Below are 22,165 nucleotides of genomic sequence, written 5' to 3'. Positions count from 1 at the left end.
TCTTAACCATGAGGCATGCTAGTACAGGGCTTTCTTGGTATTTCAGTAATTAAACTCTTTGGGATGGAATCCAAGGTAAACCTTTCTTCTACCTGCCTGTATGAGTTTTTTGATGTTCAAGAAGGGCCTTAGAGTACAGAAACGATAGAAAAGTATGTCAAAGTTCCTGGCTATTAGGTTGTTTATTTAAACCTTAAATACCAATTTTTCCTTAACCTTTGCATTTTACTGAAACATGAAAACTCCCTTAAACAGTCATTTGCATGTTCAAACTCCGTAAATGAAAATCCCTGGAACATATAAAGTATTGTTTGTAAATGTAATATAGTCAATTTCCTTAAAAAAAAATCAAGTGATAGCCTAGCAAGATTAAAATGAGAACAAGCAAAGCCTTTCTGGACATTTAATTTTAGAAGATATGCTATAGTTTTACTTTCCATTAATGATTAGCTTCTCTTTCCATGCTCTTATATTCAGATATGTATTTTCTTTATTATTAGAGAATCAAATAATTTCTTCCACTCAGGTGTGCTGTCTTTTTCCACCATGGTTCTCTTTTCTACTTCTCTTCCTCTTAAGACAAGATCTTTAGAATACTTTTCCATCCTCTTTCTCTCAGTCCCCTTTGGATACTCTTTTAAACTTACCAGCATCTTACCTCACCCCAAACCCCAGTTTTTGCTCAGATGTTTTAATACTTTTTGTCATTTATTCACATTTAATTATATGTATTATTGGTCAGGACCAATGTTGTTTCCTTTTTATCCTCTTCCATCATCTGGTACATTTGGCTTTTTGTTGGTATTTTCTTGAGTATTTTGTTCACATAAGTTCCATGAATGATGTACTCTGATTTCTTGCCTGTACTCATGCCTTTTTTTTTTTTTTTTTTTTTTTGTACTTTCTGTCTGAATGCTTGTAACATAGTCTTTTTATCCTTAGTTACATGTATTTTATCCTTAGTTCTTCAGCTTGGAGCTCAGTGACTTTCAATCCATAGATTGAAGTTTTCATGTTAGAACAGAACTTTTTAATATTACTTATTATTTATTTAATTTTCCCCTCTCTTCTATCTACAATAAGTGTCTCATTGTGGAACCTATTTATTACATATCAAGTCTTCCTAATCTGTCCTTTAATCATGATATATTTCTCTTTACATTTTTATTTTTTTGATTTGATGTATTCCTTATACTGTTTATTTAGGCCACCAGTAAAATCTTTAATCTTCCAAATTCAATCTGAGTAGGGAAATAGTTCTTAAGGTTTTTTTTTTTTTTTATATATAGGCATAGCATATGCACTGGTACCTGTAAATAATACATTTGTGTTATTGTCTTCTTTAGCTTTGTGACTATTTATTTAGTGTACATGTGGTATTTTTTCTGACTGAATGGAATTTATGCTTTTAACTACTAAGCTAGATGTCTGCCCTTCTTTGCCTCTTTCCCTTAGCTGTTTTCTTTAGTAGTCCCATGATGCATCTAGTTTCTCGTAGGTGCAGACACCCACATTAGGAGCCCTGGTCCTTCTAATTGATGGTTAAATTTCTTTACAGAGTGATTTTCCAGTTTTTATTAATTCCTTAGGGGCAAATACCTCTTTTGTTGTGGAGAGAAGTGGGAGTATAGCCTCCTTAGGCCTGTTTTCCTCTTTGGGTTTACCATTCACTGTGGTCCCACTTGCTTATCAAGACCTCTGTCCTGCTGCTTCCACCCATACCGTTCTGTTAAGGATTTGTTTCTTTTTATTTAGCTTCAGAGACTTTTCAGAGACTTGGAGAGAAAAGAGAGATCTCTTTCTTAACATATGTGCAGTCTTGAATTGGAAGTCTACTGGTACTTTTTCCCATGGCTTTAGAGAGGAAACTTCTGAAGAGAACATTCAGTGAGGCAGTGTTGTGGTGTCTGTTAGGAAGTCTAGTGTGTCTCTAGAGATGTGAATGGTTTATTTCAGTGTCTTCCTCAGGATGTAAAGTGGAAACTTCCAGGAGAAAACAGCTCGCCACATCTGGAATGACTGAGATGTGTTTGTGCATTTCAGTTTTCCTATCTGCACAACGGGGCTAATAATAGTGTATCAGATAGTAACTAGTTTGAAGATGTAATGGAAGAAAAAGTGCCAATTTTAAGAACAACGGAAATAAAATACCCAGAAATAAATTTAACATTTGACATATTTGAATTAAAAATAAAACATTACTGAAGGACATAAAAGACATTTGGAAGAAATGAAAAGATACACGTTGTTCGTAGCTGGAGATATTCAACATCATGAAGATGTGAGTTTATTGGGCTGCCTGGGTGGCTTAGCTGGTTGAGTGTCTGACTTTGGCTCAGGTCATGATCTTATGGTTTGTGAGTTCGAGCCCCACATCGGACTCACGGTTGTCAGGGCACAGCCCACTTTGGATCCTCTGTCCCCTTCTCTCTCTGCCCCTCCCCTGCTCATGCTCTCTGAAAAATAAATAAACATTAAAAAATTATCAGTTTATTATAAATTTATGTAATAATAAGAACGATTTTTTAAAACCTAGACACATTGATCTTGAAAATAAGTGGATCTTGGCTAAATAACTTCACCAAGGAACTTTGGGAAGAAGAAAAGAAGCAAGGACTAAATACAACCAGATATTATACTATAAAGTCTCAATAATTAAAACTTTGTGGTGCTGGTACCTGAATAGAAGGCATAATGGGATAGAATGGAAAGCCTAGAAATATATTCAGACACATAGGAAGACTTAGATATGGTGAAGATGGCCTCTCAAAAACCCATAGGGACAGTGTGTGCTATTCAGTATGTACCTTGGGGGAAACTTGGTGTGCATCAGTGGAAAATAAAAAAAATTGAAGTCATACCTCATACCAAGAATAAATTCCAAAATGACCAAAGATATGTTTATTAAATGAAATCACAAAAATTTTAAAAGAATACGTGGGAAAAAAACATTTGGGGGGTCAAGGAAGGCTTTAGAGCTATTCTTTAAAACGCAAAACCCACAAAGGAAAGAGTTGTGAAATTCAACCACATAAAATAGAAAACATCGGCATTACAAAAAAAGGACAAATGACAATCTGGGAAAAATACTTGGAACTCATATTACAGATGAGGGACTGATCTCTTTAATATATAAAGACCTAAAAATAGGTAAGAAAAGACCAGTAACCCGCTAGAAACAACAGCTTATGTATAAAAAGAATTTTTTCATTATGGAGAATTTGCCTCTCAGATATACTTGCACATATGTATTAATGGCATATTTAGAAGCTTATCGTAGCATTGTTTGTAATAGCAAAAGATTGGAAATCATGCAAGAATCCCATCAGTAGGGGACTGGTTAAATAAATTGTGGAACATCTACACAGTGGAGTATCATACAGTGTAAAAACAGCAAAGAAACTCTTTGTGAACTCATGGAAATTTGAAGTATGCTGCAGGAAATACTAGACAACTACATAGTGGTGTGTAGATATGATACTTTTTTATGCAAAAAGTGGGTTGTAATAGAGGAATAAATGTATTCTTCCATTTTTGTACACAAAGTAGCGTATTTACACATTGCTTTTATACTTAGTGTGGATGTATTCTTAATATAATATGAAAACATTTATATATATGAATAGATACATTCATAAAGTTTGGAAGAATATATAAGGTGGGGAGTGTAGTGGACAGGAATTGGACAGGATTTTTGTCTGATAAAATTACAGTATCAAGAATTATAGCATATCTGGCATTTTCAGTTGGAAGTGACCACATCTCAATTCCACTGGCTTCAGCAAATCTCTGTTCTGTTTTCACCATCAAAACAGCTGACCCTATTAGTCTTATATATTCAGTTTCTTTATTTTCTGGGAATTCTGGGAATTTTGGGTTTATGTAAGCTCTTAATAGTGTATATAAACTAACCAGAACAGAGCTTCTATATTTTAAGGAGCTTTATAATCTAATTATTAATATCCCCTGAAAATAGGAAAATATGTTACTCTTTATGATGACAGGTAATGACTATCAGTTACAGACATACCCAGACACCTTGCAACTTCAGTCTTACTTCAGCCATGGGTAAAAGAACACCAAACTCACCACTTTAGGTATATGAACGAGCTCTTCTCTGCAGTGGAATTGAAGCCTGTTCTTTCACAAACAGATATAAATTGAGTGACCAAATTCTCTGTTGTCTGCAATAGAGTAGAGATGCCTGTCTCTATCAGTCAAATATCACCGCATGCTCAGGCCATAAAAAAGACTTCTCGATCATTTCCCATACCATTGGGGAACAATTTATTGGCCATAAGTGTCACAGAACCAGAACCAAACTTAGCAAAGAGCCATCAATAAACAAAAACAAAGATTAAGGGAATAGAAGGAGAAAGGTAGAATTCTGTTGCTCCTTGGAATTTACTCCAGGGATCAAGAAAAGATATGCCTGAGTGTAAGCAGTCCCTTAGGGAACACTTCTCAGGCAATGTGTCGTGTGGACTTCTCTGTGGAATTTAACACTGTCAAGTATAATTTTTTATAAGCCATCAGTAAGACTCATACAAAGATAAAGTGAGTATATGTGAAAGATATAAATAATTTTTAGATGAGGGAGATGGTAAGGCTGGTTCCCACAATTTGAGGAAAGTGGTTTTTTTTCCCTCTTTTTCCTTGTGCTTGAAAATACTGCAGGTCCAAATCTGAGGTTTTACAGAAAACTCTTGTAAATAAAACATTAGATTCTTTAGGTTTTATGGTTGGTAATCTTAACATTCTATCTTTTCTGTTTGATATGGAACTAAAATGAATCACTTTAAAGGTAAAATTTGTCCATAATTTAAAAAGCATGGAACAAAAGGATCAATTAAATAAATAGATATTAAGTTTTTATGGAGTTGATTCATTGTTATATAACACAAAATGTATAATGTAAACAATTTTTATACCTTTTAAAATATGTAATATTTACTAATAAACTTCTTATTTTATACTTTTATTACGGTATAACTTGCATATAATTCACAAATAACGAGTGTATAGCTTGAAGAACTTATATAAATGTATACACCCATGTAAACACAAACCAGTCAAAATATATATTACTTTAGCCCCAAAGGTAACCATTATTCTGACTTCTGTCACAGTAGGTTTTGCTTGTCCTTGAACTTTATATAAATAAAATTATACATATAATAAATATATAATATGTATTATAATATATAAATATAAAGTTATACAATGTACTCTTTTCCCCTTAGCTTTATAGAGCTACAATTGTCATTTAATATTGTTTAGGATATTCAGCATGATGATTTGATACACTTATTTATTGAGAATAGTGTGTACTTTTGTCTGGCTTCTGTTTCTCAGCATTTATGAGGTTCATCCATTTGTTGCACATGGCCACAGTAATTATTTTTCAGTTCTGTGTAGTCTGTTATGTGGAAAATAATACACTTACATTTGGCTTCTTTTTGCCTTACTGTATGATACTACTATATACATACATTTGATTTTTGCCTTTGACCTTGTTTCCTGTGATTTTGCTGAATTATCTTACTCTAATTGCTGAACACATTGTGTCATCTTCAAATAATGAGAGTTCTATTTGTTCCCGTCTAATTTTTTACCTTTTATTGACTTTTCTTGCTTGTTTTAAAAACTAAGACATCAAGTATAGAAGACATTCTTGTCTTGTTCACGACCTTCTTGACCTTGCTTGTCATCAGGAAAGCATCAGTATTTCACCATTAAATATGATGTTATCTGTGTGTGTATTTTAATAACCTTCATCTCTACCTACCTACCTACCTATCTATATTTATATTCACAGAAAACCTGTGAAGAGGTATTAAATTTTACCTGTTGAAATGATATAGATGTTTGTATTCCTTTATTTTAATCATATGGTCATTATAGCAATTGATTTTAGAATGCTAAAACAGTTTCCTTTTTGGACTAAACTTACTTGGACACTGTGTGTATATCCTTTTTGTAAACCGGTGGTTTTGATTTGTTGCTTTATTTAGGGGTTCTCCAGCTATTTTCACGATCATGACCTACAATTTTCTTTTCTATTAATGTCTTTATCAGCTATTGTTATGAAGACTGTCCTGGCCTCATGAAACAGGTTGGAAAGGGGTCTTCTTTTTATTTTTATACTCTGGAAGAATGTAATATTGCTATTATTTATTCCTTGAATATTTGAAAGAATTCACCAGTGAATCCATTTGGACTTGGAGTTTTCTTACAGATTCAGCTTTTTTAATAGCTATAAGACTATTCAAATGATTTGGTTTCTTGTTTCAGTTTTAGTAAGTTGTGTTTTTGAGGGAACTTGTTCATTTCAATGAAGTTCACAAATATGTTGGAATATAGTTGTTTGTAATGTCCTCAGCACCATTTTGTCTGTAGACTTTCTAGTTATAACTCTCTTTTCATTGTTTATATTGTATGTCCTGTTTTTTTCTTGATGAATCTTCCTACAGATTGTCCATTTTGTTAATCTTTCAAAGAATTGGCTTTTGGCCTTGATTTTTCTCTATTATCCACCTGATTTCTGTTTCACTGATGTTTTTGTTTAAATAGTTTTTTCTAGTTTCTACTTTGCTTGGAATAATTTCCTTTTTTTCTAGCTTTTTGTAATGGAATCTTAGTACGTTTGTTTTCAACTGGTCTTATTTCTGGTAACGTGCATTTAGAGGCCTGAAATTTGCTCAGTTTTAGTAGTATCCCACGTTTTATCTGCCCTATTTTTATGATCATTTAAATAAAAATATTTTCTCATTTTCTTTGTGATTTCATGTATTTGACTCATGGTTATTCAGGTTTTGTAATTTCTGTACATCTGGCAGAATTTCTAATTTCCCTTCTTTTTTTTTTGAAGTTTTTTATTTATTTAAGTAATCTCTATACCCCATGGGGGACTTGAATTCACAGCCCCAGATCAAGAGTCACATGTTTCCTCACCTGAGCCAGCCCGGTGCTCCTCTTGTTATCTTTCAGTAATTGATATTTATTTATTTAAACAATTTTGTTAATGTTCATTTATTTTTGAGGGAGACAAAGAGGAAGAGAGAGAGAGACAGAGTGCAAGTTGGGGAGGTGCAGAGAGAGAGAGAGAGAGGGAGACACAATCCAAAGCAGGCTTCAGGCTCTGAGCTGTCAGTGGGGCTCGAACTCACAAACTATAAGATCATGACCTGAGCCGAAGTTGGATGCTTAACTGACTGAGCCACCCAGGTGCCCCTAGTAATTGATTTTTAGTGTAATTCTGTATTGGTCACAAATCATTCATTTATGATTTAAATTATTTTTATTTGTTGAAACTTGCTTCATTTTCTAGATTATGGTCTCTTGGTAAATGTTTAACATGATCTTGAAAAGAATACATACTCTGTAGTTGTTGGGTTTAATGTTCTAGCCTAGCTCAGGTTGCAAAGGTGGGTTGTTCAGATCTCCTATATTCATGATTTTTTTTTATCTGCTTATTCTATCAGTCATTGAGAAATATCTGTTAAAATTTATGACTAGTTGTGGATTTGGTTATTTTCAGTTCTTTCAGGTTTTTGCTTTATGTATTGTGAAGCTGATATATTGGAATATGTATGTATTTCTTGCACATTAATTTTATATTATGCTGTTTACTTGACACTTTTATCATGAAATGTCCCCCTTTAATTAAAATAATTTTTTAATGTTTAGTTATTTTGAGAGAGAGAGAGACTGAACGTGAGTGGGGAGGGGCAGAGAGGGAGGAGACAGAGGCTCTAAAGCAGGTGCCAGACTCTGAGCTGACAGCACAGAGCCTGATGTGGGGCTCGAACTCATGAACTGTGAGATTATGACCTGAGCCACAGTCTGATGCTCAAGTGACTGAGCCACCCAGGCACCCCTACTTATTTTAATTGGAATTTTTAGTCTATTTAATTTTTTATTAAGGTATAACTTACATACCATAATAGTCACTCTCCTAAACAGTTAAGTGTTATTTAGTATATTCACACAGTTGTACAACTACCACCACTATCTAGTTCTTAAATATTTCAGGAAGATATCTCTTACTTACTAGTTCAGACCTACCTCAGAGATATTGTGGGTTTGGTTCCAGACCACTGAAATAAAGTGAATACCACAATAAAGTGGACCAAATGAATTTTTTTGGTTTTCTAGTGCATATAAAAGTTATGTTTGCACTATAGATGGCTGCTGACTGATCAGGGTGGTGGTTGCTGTAGGCTGAGGTGGCTATGGCAATTTCTTTTCTTTCTTTCTTTCTTTTTTTTTTTTTTAAGTTTATTGATTTATTTTGAGAGAGAGAGGGAGAGAGAGAGAGAGAGCACAAGCCGGAGAGGAACAGAGAGAGAGGGAGAGAGAGAGAATCCCAAGCTGTGGGGCTCGAACTCACGAACCATGAGGTCAGGATCTGAGCCAGAATCAAGACTTGGAAGCTTAACCGGCTGAGCCACCCAGGCACTGTTGTGGCACTTTCTCAACATAAGACAGCAGTGAAGAAGGTTGCATCAATTCAGTCTTCCTTTCATGAACAGTTTCTCTGTTGCATGTGATGCTGTTTGGTAGCATTTTACTCCTAGTAGAACTCCTTTCAGAATTGGAGTCAGTCCTTTCAACCCCTGCTGCTGCTTTCTCAACTAAGTTTATGTGATACTCATAATCTTCTGTTGTCATTTCAGCAGTCCTAACAGAATCTTCCCCAGGAGTACATTCCGTCTCATGAAACCACTTTCTTTGTCCATCCATAAGAAGCAACTCCCTATCTATTCAAGTTTTACCATGAGATTGTTGCAATTCAGTCACATCTTCAGGCTCTACTTCTAAATCTAGTTTTCTTGCTATTTCCACCACATCTGTAGTTACTTACTCAAGTCTTGAAACCTCTCAAAGTCATCCATGAGGGTTGGAATCAACTTTTCTAGACTCCTGTTCATGTTGATATCTTGACCTCTTCCAGTGAGTCAAATGAACATTTCAGTGGCATCTAGAATGGTGAATCCTTTCCAGAAGATTCTCAGTTTCCTTTTCCCAGATCGGTCCAGAAGAATCACTATCTATGGGAGCTATAGCCTTATGAAATGTATTTTTAAAATAAAACTTGAAAGTTGAAATTACTCCTTGATCCAAGGGCTGCAAAGTGGATGTTGTATAAGCAGGCATGAAAACATTAATTTTATTGTACATCTACATCAGACCTCTTGGGTGACCAGATGCATTGTCAATGAGGAGCAATATTTTGAAAGGAATCTCAACAGTAGGTCTCAACGATGGGTTTAAAATATTCAGTAAATCATGTTGTAAACAGATGTGCTGTCATCCAGGCTTTGTTGTCCCATTTGTAGAGCACAGGGCAGAGTAGATTTAGCATAACTCCTAAGGGCCTTAGCATTTTCGGAATGGTAAATTAGCACTGGCTTCAACTTAAAGTCGTCAGGTATGTTAGCCTGTCCTTTGAAGCAAAGCACTAACCTCTATATTCTGGCTGTGAAAGTCCTAGATGGCATCTTCTTTCAATTTGAGGGTGTTTTGTCCACGTTGAAAGTCTGTTGTTTCGTGAAGCTACCTTCGTTAATTATCTTAGCTAAATCTTCTGGAGAACTTGCTATATATATAGCTTCTACATCAGCACTTGCTGCTTCACTTTTTACTGTAACAGAGATGGCTGTAAGATGAATTAACTTCTGCCAGCTTCAAACTTTTCTTCTGCATCTTCCTCACCTCTCTCAGCTTTCACAGAATTGAGAGTTGGAGCTTTCCTTTGCATTAGGCTTTGGCTTTAAGAGATTGCTGTGGCTGGTGTGGTCTTCTATCCAGACCACTAAAATTTCCCCCTTATGAGCGATAAGCCTGTTTTGATTTTTTATCATCCATGTGTTCACTTGAGTAGGAAATGCAAGAACTTTTCCTTTGCATCCACAACTTGGTTGGTTAGCACAAGAGGTCTACCTTTTGGCTTGGCGTGGCTTTTGATATGTCTTCCTCACCAAGCGTTATCATTTCTGACTTGATTTAAAGTGTGAGACATTCGACTGTCTTTCACTCGAACACTTATAGGCTGCTTTAGAGTTGTTGATTGGCTTAATTTGAATATTGTTGTGTCTCAGGATAGGGAGACAAGAGGAGAGGGAGAAATGGGGGATGGCTGGTTGGTGGAGCAGTCAACACGATGGCCAGTTGGTGGAGGGACCAAAAAACATACACGTATTACGTTTGCCACCTTTAGGGTTCGTGGGACCCCAAAACAATTACAATGATAACATCAGAGATAACAGACCACAGATCACCATAACAAGTATAATAATAATGAAAATTTGAAATACAGAGAATTACTAAAACGTAACAGAGACATGAAGTGAGCAAATGCTGTTGGAACCATGGTGCCTATGTACTTGCTCCACACAGGGTTGCCACAAGCTTTCAATTTGTAAAAAATACAGTATCTGTGCAGTGTAATAAAGTGAAGGGCAGTGAAATGAGGTATGCTTGGAGTAATTTGTGATGTCTTCCTCTCCCTAGCCCCTGGCAACTACCAGATATACTTTCTATGCCCCTGTGAATTTGACTGTTCTGGATATTTTGCATATATGCAGTCATACAGTAGATGTTCTTTTGTGCCTTCTTTCACTTAGCATGTTCTAACCATTCATTCTTGTGTAGCATGAATCATCACTTTATTCTTTTTTGGTTTTGTGGTTGAATAATATTTTATTGTGTGGGTTTGGTGATTTTGTTCATTCTTTGGGCGATGAGCATTTTGGTTGTTTCTATTTTCTGACTATTATAAATAATACTGGTATGAATACTCACGTATAAATTCATGGTGGACATATGTTTTTATTTCTCTTGGTTACATTATCTAGGAACAAAATTGCTGAATTATATGGTATTTCTGTTTAATATTTTGGGAAACTGCCAAACTGTTTTCTACAGTGACTGCATCATTTAAATTCCTACCAGCAAATATTTTCTTATTTGTCTTTTTAGTTGTGCCTTTATTTTTCCTTTCTCTGCTTTCTTTTGGATTAATCAAGTATGTTTTGTTTTGTTTTTTTATTGAGACGGAGAGAGAGAGTGAGCAAGCAGGGGAGGGGGGCAGAGACAGGGAGAGGGAGAATCTTAAGGAGGCTTCATGCTCAGCACAGAGCCTGATATGAGGCTCAATCTCATGACCTGAGCTAAAATCAAGAGTCGGATGCTTAAATGACTGAGACACCAGGTACCCCAAATATGTTTTATTTTATTATTGTTTTACGTATTTACTTATTTTGAGAGAGAGAGAGAGAGAGGGAGAGAGAGACTGACCCAGAGAGACTGCACACGCGTGAGCAAAGGAGGGGCAGGGAGAGAGGGAGAATCCCAAGTAGGTTCCAAGCAATCAGTATGTTGAACCCAATGTGGGGCTTGAACTCATGAAACTGCGAGATCATGACCTGAGCTGAAGTTGGATGCTTAACCGACTGAGCCACTCAGGTGCCCCAAGTATGTTTTATTTTAACAGATTTCTCCTCTATCAACTTTCTAGTTACACATTTATTTACTGTTCGTTTACTGATTATTGTAAAGATTGAAACATATATCTGACTTACTGCATTCTTTTCTAAAATAGGGCTTATTTTATTTCCCAGCCAGTAGAGAACTTCTATACTGATCGACTGCACATGTCTGTCCTATGTGCTTTTTTATGTGTATTGTAAATCTCATACATAGGGTATGATTGTGTTATGTCAGTTTAAAACATTACTTACATTTTCCAACTTTTTCCTTCATTGTTCTCTTCGTGAATTTTTGTAGTTCTGTGATCAGTTTCCTTCAGTCAGAAGAACTCTGTTTCTTTTACTGCAGGTCTCCCGGTGGTAAATTTTTTATTTTTTTTAGAATTTTTTAAAAAGTTTATTTATTGAGAGAGAGAGAGAGAGAGAGAGAGAGTGCACAAGTGAGCACACAAGTAGGGGAGATGCAGTGAGAGGGAGAGAGAGAATCCCAAGCAGTCTCTATACTGTCAGTGCAGAGCCCCATGAAGGGCTTGAATTCAGCACGAAAATCATGACCTGAGTCAAAACGAAGAGTTGGATGCTTAACCAACTAAGCCACCCAGGCACCCCTCCTGGTGGTAAATTTGTTCAGCTTTTCTTTGAAAATAATTTATTTTCCCTGTTTTTTTAATGGGTGATTTTAGAGGATTCTTCGTGGGCAGTATTTTTTCCTCTTGCTATGTTGAAGGTTTACTCCTTTATCTTTTCATTTTCATTGAAATGTCCTCCCACATTTTTGTTGCATCTTTGAAGTCAACTTGTCTTTTATTCTCTGGCTGCTTTTTCTATTAAGTGTTTAGTTACTTTTTTAGCACTTTGAGTAAAATATGCCTAACTTGTTTTTTTATCCTGCTTGAGGTATGTGGGACTTCTTGAATCTCTATTTTGATGAATTTTATAAGTTTTTAGCTAGCTATTCTGTTTCAGATATTGCTTTTGCCTTGTTTTCTCTTTCATCATCTCCCTTATGTCTAAGTTGGCAATTTAGACATATTTGAGACCTTTTTAACCAAGTCTCATGTTTTGTGTTGTGTATTTCCTTTGTCTCTGTGTGCTTCAATGTGGATGTTTTCTATTGAACTGTCTTCCAGTTTACCAATTTTCTCTTTAGCCATGTCAATTATTTTATTAAACCCATCTAATGAGTTCTTAATTTCAGATACTGCATTTTTCAATTTTAGGATGAGCATTTGATTGTTTTTCAGATTCCAGTTGTGTCTTAAAATTCTTCATTGTTTCATACAGGTTTAAAACATTTTATTGAATGTATTAATATTGAATATATTAATCATGAATTTTTTTTAGCATATGATTAAAAACTTGATAAAACCTGGTAAGGATTTAACTGATTTCTTCTTAGCAGCTTTCTTCTTTTCTGCTTTGCTCTAAATAAGCAATTGCTTGCGATCCAGCTCATCTTAGAGTTTCCTGTCTTTCTTTAGAGTTTATCTAGTTGCCTCAGTTTTTAAAAAATGTTTATTTATTTTTGAGAGAGGGAGGGAGGGAGGGAGAGAGAGAGAGAGAGAAACAGAGCATGAGTTGGGGGGGGGAGGGGATAGAGAGAGAGGGAGACACAGAATCCGAAGCAGGCTCCAGGCTCTGAGCTGTCAGCACAGAGCCCAATGTGGGGCTCAAACTCACGAACCCCAAGATCATGACCTGAGCTGAAGTTGGATGCTTAACTGACTGAGCTACTCAGGTGCCCCATAGTTGCTTAGTTTTCTGATGGATTCAAGAAAAGTTATGATTTTTTAGGCTTTCTTTTTGTCTTGTTTGGCTGGGAACAGTGCCTCTTACAGCTTCCTCTACATCATAAGCAGAAGCCAGAACTCCATCATAATAACTTTAAAGCCCATTCTGGAAATTCTAAAATCTGAATCAAATGTGAGTCTTTGTTTTTTTACATTTTCCTCCTAATTTTTAGTCATTTGTTCCTGTTTTTTACAGTTACTTTTCACTTTTTAAAGCATGCCTTGTAATGTTTATTGGGTATTAGAGTGGTTAAAATATTTGCAGAAGGCTTGTTGAATGTTATTTTCCTCTGAAGAGAGTTAATTTTTTTTTCTGGCAGTTCTGATGCTATAAAGTCTTGGTTTTTGGCTTTGTTAGAGTTCATCCATTGGCGGTTTGACCTTACTCCTAAGGCATGACTTTTCTGGAGTCTCAAGAACTGAGGTACCTTTTCTTTTTTCAGTACTCCCCCATCTTGACATAGCTTGTTTGCCAGCCTCTGTCTCTACAGTATGACTGGGCTGCTGAGATCCCCTGTTGGTTCTTTAGTTGCCCATCACCTGATTTTGGATGGGTTTCTCAGCATGTTTTCCTACATATTTGTAGACTTAGGAATCAGTTAACAGTTTCCGGGGGGGAATTTCTATGTAGATTTATGGGTTCTGTTTCTACACGTTTTCTTAGGGGTCATTTTTCACCCTGAAGCCCCACCCTGCTTTGGCACCTGCAACCTCCAACCTCTGCCAGCTTAGTCCAGTTAGACCACAATATTATGTTTGGGCTTTATGTCCCATTATTGATTTAGACAATCTCTTATACAAAAGTAATGATTAAATGTGAAATTTGCTTGATGGGTTCTCAAAGAATGTAGCCCCAGAACTCTTACCTGTATTGATTGCTTTCCTGTGCCTTTAGACAAGTTATTTTATATGTTTTATTTAGCATTCATAGCTGTTCTCAAGAGTGCTAGTTCAATGCACTGTGCTTCATAAATTGGAGCCAGAAGTACCATATTCTGGAATTGTGGTAATACTGGAATTTTACTAATGCTTAACACCTTTCCATTAATATTGGTGGCTGCTGCAAATCTTTGCCAGGTTCCTACTGTGTTAAACGGATAAAATCAGTTCTTATGTAATAGTTACCATAGACCATGAAGGTTAGCTACTTATTAACTTTACTTTTATCTTTTGGAATAAAAGAAGGTGTTTAGTACATCAGGAAAGATCTCTGAAAGCCAGAGTACAAATGGGGAATCAATACTAACCATTAAAGGTCTTAATTAAACTTCATACTGACATAAGCTTCTGTTTTTTGAATTATAGTCATTGGAAGGTTTTCATAGAATTGGGAGTTCTTGGGGCGCCTGGGTGGCGCAGTCGGTTAAGTGTCCGACTTCAGCCAGGTCACGATCTCGCGGTCCGTGAGTTCGAGCCCCATGTCAGGCTCTGGGCTGATGGCTCAGAGCCTGGAGCCTGTTTCCGATTCTGTGTCTCCCTCTCTCTCTGCCCCTCCCTCGTTCATGCTCTGTCTCTCTCTGTCCCCCCTCCCCCCCAAAAAAAAAAAAAAGAATTGGGAGTTCTTATCATAGTTTCTCATGTTTTTATCTCCAGGAAGATGAAGTCCTCAGTACATTCTGAAGAGGATGATTTTGTTCCAGAACTACATAGAAATGTTCACCCTCGGGAGCGGCCTGATTGGGAAGAAACACTTAGCACAATGGTAAATCAATTTTATGCATATGTATCTGTGTATATTTTACTTACGTAAGAAGGGGCTGATGAATCTTTAAAAAAATTGTTTTTTGTTACTTTGTTAATTTATTCAGGAAATATCTATTGAGCAGATAATCTATTCCAAGCAATGTTTAAAACTCTGTGGGCAGAGTCTTGAAAAAAACATACCAATTTCCTACCTTTGTGGTGCTTATATTTTAATGGGGTAGGACGAGAAGGAAACAATTAAATATATAATATGTCAAGTGGTGGGAAGTGCTATTGTAGACAATTAATTGTAGAGTAGTGGGGTTACAGAGTAGGAGGATTGGAAAACCATTTACAGAGAAATGGTTTGGATGGATGGAGAGCTGATCATGTAGTTTCTTGTGGTCCATTATAAAGACTTAGGTTTCTTATGCTGAGTGAGATGGGAAACCCCATTGGAGGATTTTTGGTTGAGAAGTCACATGATCTGGCTTGAACTCTTAAAGGAAATCTCTGGTTTTTGTTTATAGGCTAAAGAAGGAGGCAAAAGAAGAAATAAGGAGACCAACTAGAAGGTTATTATAATAGGTGAACAGTAATGATAGCTTGAACCATGCTGGTAGATATGGTGGAAAATGGTTAGATTCTGGAGAGAGTTTTACAAAGCCTACTATTTTTGCTGATGAATGGGATATAGAGTGAGCTACAGATATATCAAAGATGGTGTCAGGTGTTTTGGCTTGATCAACCTGAAGACTGGAGTTTACATTTCCTGAGATACTGGAAAAGCAGTTTTTGTTGGGGTCTGATTAGGAAAATCCTATGCAATGTAGTTTTCCACATGATAAGTTTGAGATACATGTTTAATCTATTATAACTTTTTGCAGCTCAGGTCTGTGAACCGTGACATTTTTTTTTTTTTATGGAGAATAACATTTTACTTAATTGTAGTTAAAAGTTAGTGTTTTTTATCATCAAAATTGAATGCAGATACTCATCTGTCAATGCTGGTCTATAATAAGATTTTACAATTTTATTTTTGAAAATGCCTTTTCAATCAGGTACTGCCAAATGCTGACATCCGTTCGTGAGCATATGATTTTAATTGAGCATATTTATCGCTTAAAGGGCATTTATAGAATTCTATTAGATTCTTCTCTTGTTATTTACCTTTCAGCATAACATTATATTACAAACTTCTGGTGGAAGGTTAGGGTGAAGCTCCTCATTTGCAAAGTTAAATGGATTTTGCAGTATGGAAATATACTTTGCGCTTGTATTGTGGTCAGAAAAACTGTACTGGAACTGTAGTTTGAGCTCTGAAAATATATTCACTGCAAATTTATGTGGTAATAGAGATCTTTCTTCTTGTTTTAATGTTTGATAGCTTGATAAAAATATATGGCAGCTCATGATTGTGACTCTGACATTTATCACAGTGTAAATTTCTCATAAGCTATGTTTTCTTTGCAATTTTAGGTTAAATTGTTCAAGAAATAGCATCAAATCTACAGCAAAAACTAATTATGAAAGCCATTTAGCATTCACTAACAGAGGTTGAAAATATGTCCAACTGAACCTTTTCTGTTTCTTATTTATTTATTTATTTATTTATTAATTAATTACCAAAAATCTGTATAATGTATCTTAGTGGATTCCACTTCAGGTTGTACTGAATCAATGTTTGTTGACTTTATTTGAGAATATTGTTGGCTTTGATTGTCCCATGAAGACTGTACATAGGGACTAATTCTTCACTCACTTGGAACTCAGCATTGACTCCTCAACAACTGAGCAGTATTGGCTGCATTTGTTGACTCATCAAGAGTTAAGGAAAACCAGTTGAAATCATTTGCATTCTTTGTAAACTGACTCTTGATTTCGCTCTCAATGACCTCAACTCTTCAAGCCTGTACTTACCAAAAGGCTTTTGTTTTCTCTGGATTTCTTTGCTGTAGTCAAACATGATTTAAGTGATTCACCATTGGTCACTGGCTTTCCTTGGTCTGCCAACAAATGATCTACTTGGGAATTTACTCTGGATGCAGTCTTGTTTTTATTTTTATGAAGGAATTCTGTGTGAGGCTTTGCTCATTTACTCTGTTTTAGAGTTTTCTGACTTTTCAGATTGTTGTTTTCCTATGAGTTGAGAATATTGTGATGAGTGCATAGTTTGGTAATGTTTGATTTGTAGTCTTTCTGCACAGCTGTAGTGCCAGTGCATAAGAAACACAGTGTTTTGCCATCTTATTTTATAATGAAACCCACGTTCTCCTTTGCCTTAAAAGCATGACATTCAGAGTCCACTTATCTCTTTGCTTATTTTTTACATGTGTATAGATAGGTAATTTAAAAAATGTGGTATGGTGATAACGTGAAACTAGAAATGCTGTGGAGTTATAACTCAGTAGTGCAGTTTAGGGTGTGATGAGCAGCAGTATGAATCAGTGAGAGTGCCTCATAAGGTCTTTTTCATAGCTACTCAGTTCTGTCATTGTAATATGAAAGCAGCCATAGACAACACATAAGTGAGCATGGCCGTGTTCCGATAAAACTATTTATGAACACATTGGAGTTTCATGTAATTTTCGTATGTCATTGGATGATCCTCCTTCTTTTGATTTTTTTCCCCCCCAAACATTTAAAAGTATAAAAGTCACCTCTAGCTTATGGGCTGTACAAAAACAGGCATTGGGCTGGGTTGGCTCTAATTTTTTTGAAATGTGTACTTATTTATTTTGAGACAGACAGCACACATGTGCATGCATGAGTCAGGGAGGGCAGAGAGGGGCAAGCAGGCTCTGCCCAGATGATGCAGATGTGGGGCTCAGTCTGATGAAATGTGAGATCATGACCTGAGCTGAAATCAAGAATCAGATGCTTAACCGACTGAACCACCCAGGCTCCCTTGGGTTGGCCCTAGTTTTGGGTCCTGCCTTATATAATTATAACGTAAGATGTAAGGCTCTCTGAAATATTCCAGATAGAAAAGGATTCTATTTTAATTCTCACAGTATGTTGTTCATATCTGTGTCTGAATACTTAATCTCATTCTAGTTATTTATGGTTGTTACCTCCTTTTATTATATTGTGAGTTTTTTGAGAAGGGATAAAGATAATCTTGTATTCATTTTATTAAAGGATAAACTTTAAAAGAGGATATAATCATGACTTGCTTACAAATATAAAATGAACACATGCCTGAGATATTTAACTCATTAATTAATGAAGGAACCAGTCAAGTGTTATAACTTGATTCAAAGGAGATTTGGTTCAAAGGAGAATTCAAAGTGCCTTACTGTTAAGAGATTAATCATGCTAAAATAGATGCAAATGGATGCAAAAACTGGCAAAACTGCTTAGTTCCACTGGACACAATTTGCATTTCTATGGACAGGAATTATTTGTACTATTAGTTTTCTGCAAGTTAACTTCTCTGCAGGGATGGAAAATAGCCTCAGCAAAGACAAGTCCCACACCCCTATTTAAGTCAAGGAATTCCTAGAGGTACTGGACTTCCATTGAAAAGATATTCAATAATTTGGTTTGCTAATAGTATATGGAAACACAACTGTTTTAATGACTTTGTATTCTGAAACTGTACTGAGCTTATTAGTTCTAACAGTTTTTTTGTTGGAATCTTTAGGGTTTTGGATATAATATGTAATCTAGAAATAGTTACAATTTTACTTCTTCCTTTCTGATTTGGAGGTCTTTTATTTCTTTTTCTTGCTTAATAGCTCTGGCTAGGATTTCCACTACTGTTTTGAATAGACATGATGAGAGTGGACATTTTTGTCTTCCTTGTCACTGAGTATGATATTAGCTCTGGGCTTGTCATATATGGCCCTTATTATGTCATTTATATCATCTGTATTGAGAGTTTGTGTCATAAATGGATGTTGAATTTTTTCAAAAGCTTTTTCTACATCTATTGAGATGCTGATTTGATTTTTATCTTTCATTTTGTTAAGGTGGTGTGTCATGTTGATTGATTTGTGGATGTTAAATTAACCTATGATCCCTGAAATAAATCACACCTGATTATAATGTATGATCCTTATAATACACTGTTGGATTCAGTTTGCATCTATGTTCATCAGGGATATTGTCCTGTAATTTACTTTCTCGTGGTATTCTTGTCTGCTTTTGATATCAAAGTAATGCTGGCCCTGTATAATCAGTTTGAGAGTGTTCCCTCATACTTTTTGAGAAGAATTGGTATTAATTCTTCTTTAAATGTTTGGTCAAATGTGCTAGTGAAGCTATCTGACCCCAGACTTTTATTTGCTGGGAGGTTTTTGATTACTGATTCAATCTCCTTACTAATAATTGATCTGTTCTAAATCATTTTTAAAATTAAGACAACAACAGGGGTGCCTGGGTGGCTCAGTCAGTTAAGCAGACAACTGTGGCTCAAGTCATGATCTCACAGTTCATGGGTTCAAGCCCCGCATCGGGCTCTGTGCTGACAGCTCAGGGCCTGGAGCCTGCTTCAGATTCTGTGTCTCCCTCTCTCCCTGCCCCAACCCCACTTGCATTCTGTTTCTTTCTCAAAAAAAAAAAAAAAAATTTTTTTTAAATTAAATTAAAAAAAAAATTAAGACAACAACAAACCCTAAAGTAGCTCCCTATCCTGTGGTTTATGGCTTATGGTTTATGGTGTATAATTTATTTATTACTCTTAATAAATTTATAATTAAATAAATAGCTATAAGTATTGTAAAAAATCTAATAAAAAACTATAGTTTTTCTAAATTAGTAAGTGAAATATTTATTTGCAATTATTTAACAATAAAATCATTTAGTGAAAAAAATTAGGATCTTAAAAAAATGAGATAAAAAAACCCAAAAAGAGGGAGAATCTTTAAGTAGTTTTGAATATTCTGACTAAAACCACCTTATATTGTACTTCTTAGTGTTTCATTATTTATTTTATTTTTAGTTTTAATTATATCTGTAATCTCAGAATGGATCCTGTTAATTCTCAAGGTTTTTGTTTTTGTTTTCTTTTTTTTGTTTTTTTTTTGTTTGTCTTTTTGTTTTGTTTTGTTTTGTTTGTTTTGGTGGTGGTGTTTTTAGGAACAGTTTCTCACTTGAGGGTCTGTTTCTAATCAATGTGTTCAAGGCTAATGGCTAAAGCAGGTCATGTTGTAGTAAAGTTGTTATTGACAAAATAAAAACGGTCCTTGGTGAAAATACTCATAGATGCTAACAACCAGAGCCATGAAAATTAAAACAAGTTATACATTTTGAACTTCCAAAATACCTAAAATTTTATGAAGGAAGATAACAAGTTAATGCTCAGTGTTGTTAACATTGTATGTGTGCCCCTACAAATGCCATCCCCTTTCCCTTTCTCATACACAAACACATGTGTGCTTGGCTCCTGTGTGTGTGTGTGTGCACACATGTTCTCTCCCGTGTGCACATATTCCCTCTCTCTCACGCACACACAGACAATCACAATCCCAGTCACTCACTCCTGAAGGGTTGGTTGGCTTTTTCCCCTCTGTATCTCTTCTTCCCACCTGCTAAATGCAGGCATTCACAGGGGTCTGTATTTTGTTTCTTTATGCTTGTTTCTTTCCACTTCTTTACTATTCCTGCAGATTTGACTGTCATGTCTCTACAGATGACTTCATGTCCCATATCTCTAGCTCCGTAAGAATTCATTCCCCACTGGAAGGTCCTAGAGAAACTGTGAGTTATAGATTTTCACTAAATCTCTGTTTTCCTTCTCCCAGAAATGAGTTTCTTCCTTTTAACTTGATGGTTTATGGTAAGAACACTAACTTTATTCCAGTCACTCCGGTTCAGAATCCTTGCATTTGTTATAAATCATTTTGCTCTAGTCACATGGCCTCCTTGCTCTTTCTCAAATATGTCAAGTATTCTCTCACTTCAGGGCCTTTGTATTTGTGGTCTCTTCTCCTGGAAAGTGCTTTCTCTACACGATCTGCAAAGCTTGCTCTTTTCCTTCTGTCTGGTTTCCTTGAATGTTACAGTTAAGTGCTGCCTTTACTCACCCTCTTAGAGAAAATAATAGCCCAGCCTTCCTCTTTTTTTGTACTCAGCTTGAATTTTCTCTGTAGTACTTGCAAATGTAATTTGTATCATTATTATCTCTCTTTTCCATTAGATTTTAAGCTCCTTGAGTACAGGGACTGTCACTTTTGTTAACTGTTTCATCATCTGTGTAACTCTGAGTAAACTCTTAGTAAAATACTTTTTGAATGAATGAAACTCTCATTCCTGGACAAGTAGAAACACTTGTTTTTCCTTGAAAATGCCTTAAATTTTCCTGCTTCATTATCTCACTTGTCAGATGTTAATATCTTCTTTCTTTTCTTTTTTATTTTCTGTTCTTTTATTTTCTATTCTCCCTCTTCTCTTCTCTCCTTCCTTTTTTTTTAAGACAAAAGTTGAGACCATTGGTACATTTTTCTTAACCTTTCGAAAGTACCCTATGTATCTGGAGCATTTCCTCCGTCTGTTGCCTGCTTTCTAAAGAGGAATGAGGATTGGTGAAAACAGCTGGATTATTTCTTCCTGAATAATCTTGAGCAAGAGGTAATTTTGGAGGAGGTCTGTATTTTGTTTATTGCTCCTTATATTAATAGTTATCCACTCTGTTCGATAACTTACACTGGTTCCTTTTACCCATAGAGCTGTAGAAAAATTGCAGTTTGAGTAAAAGAAAAAAAAAAGTCTTTGCAAATGTTCTTTAGGTGAATGTTTTTAGCTCCTTTATTACAGTGTGATGTTTAACAGTTTAGTTTTGACTGAATTTTAGTTATAACTAGAGAAACCAGTGATGTTTATCATTTCACAGCCTTTAAAAGCTGAATGTTTTGTTTAGTTTTGCTTTCTGAATAATCACAAATGCAACCATTGATTAATATGCAAAGCCCAGGTTTTGAATTTGTGCCAGTATATTCAGAGCTCTTCAATAAACAACCCCAAACCCACCCCATTCCACAGTGCATCCTTTTCTGGCTGAAGATTGTGGGAATTCTCTGGCATGAATCAAGTGGCATTAATTATTGAAGATAATTAATGGTCTGCTGAGTGTTCTGAGATATGTATTAGGTGAACCATATGAAATTGTTAGTTTTATACATTAAAGAAGCTCAAAATTGGAAGTTTTACAAGGCTAAGCGTAAAATCTTTTGAATTGTTGAGCTGATCTCAAACCCA

At 35.6% G+C, this 22,165-nt stretch overlaps 1 protein-coding gene across 6 annotated transcripts in view; it reads left to right on the top strand.

The window, feature by feature from the left end:
• Positions 1 to 22,165, top strand: part of ARHGAP32 (Rho GTPase activating protein 32) — a 300,846-nt gene that overhangs the window by 105,353 nt on the left and 173,328 nt on the right. For 5 of the 6 annotated variants that reach the window (XM_047878217.1, XM_047878214.1, XM_047878218.1 and 2 more), the window contains one exon: positions 14,876 to 14,984. In XM_047878217.1, coding sequence (XP_047734173.1) covers positions 14,880 to 14,984 — 105 coding nt within the window. In that variant the 5' untranslated portion in view covers positions 14,876 to 14,879. Of the gene's footprint in view, positions 1 to 13,686; positions 13,707 to 14,875; positions 14,985 to 22,165 lie in introns of those variants that run through there. The other variant, XM_047878216.1, reaches the window with a different exon arrangement.

Source organism: Prionailurus viverrinus, chromosome D1 (assembly GCF_022837055.1).
Source record: "Prionailurus viverrinus isolate Anna chromosome D1, UM_Priviv_1.0, whole genome shotgun sequence".
Classification (NCBI taxonomy): Eukaryota; Metazoa; Chordata; class Mammalia; order Carnivora; family Felidae; genus Prionailurus; species Prionailurus viverrinus.
Note: the sequence above shows the minus strand (reverse complement) of the source record. Positions and strands in the feature narration are given on the sequence as shown.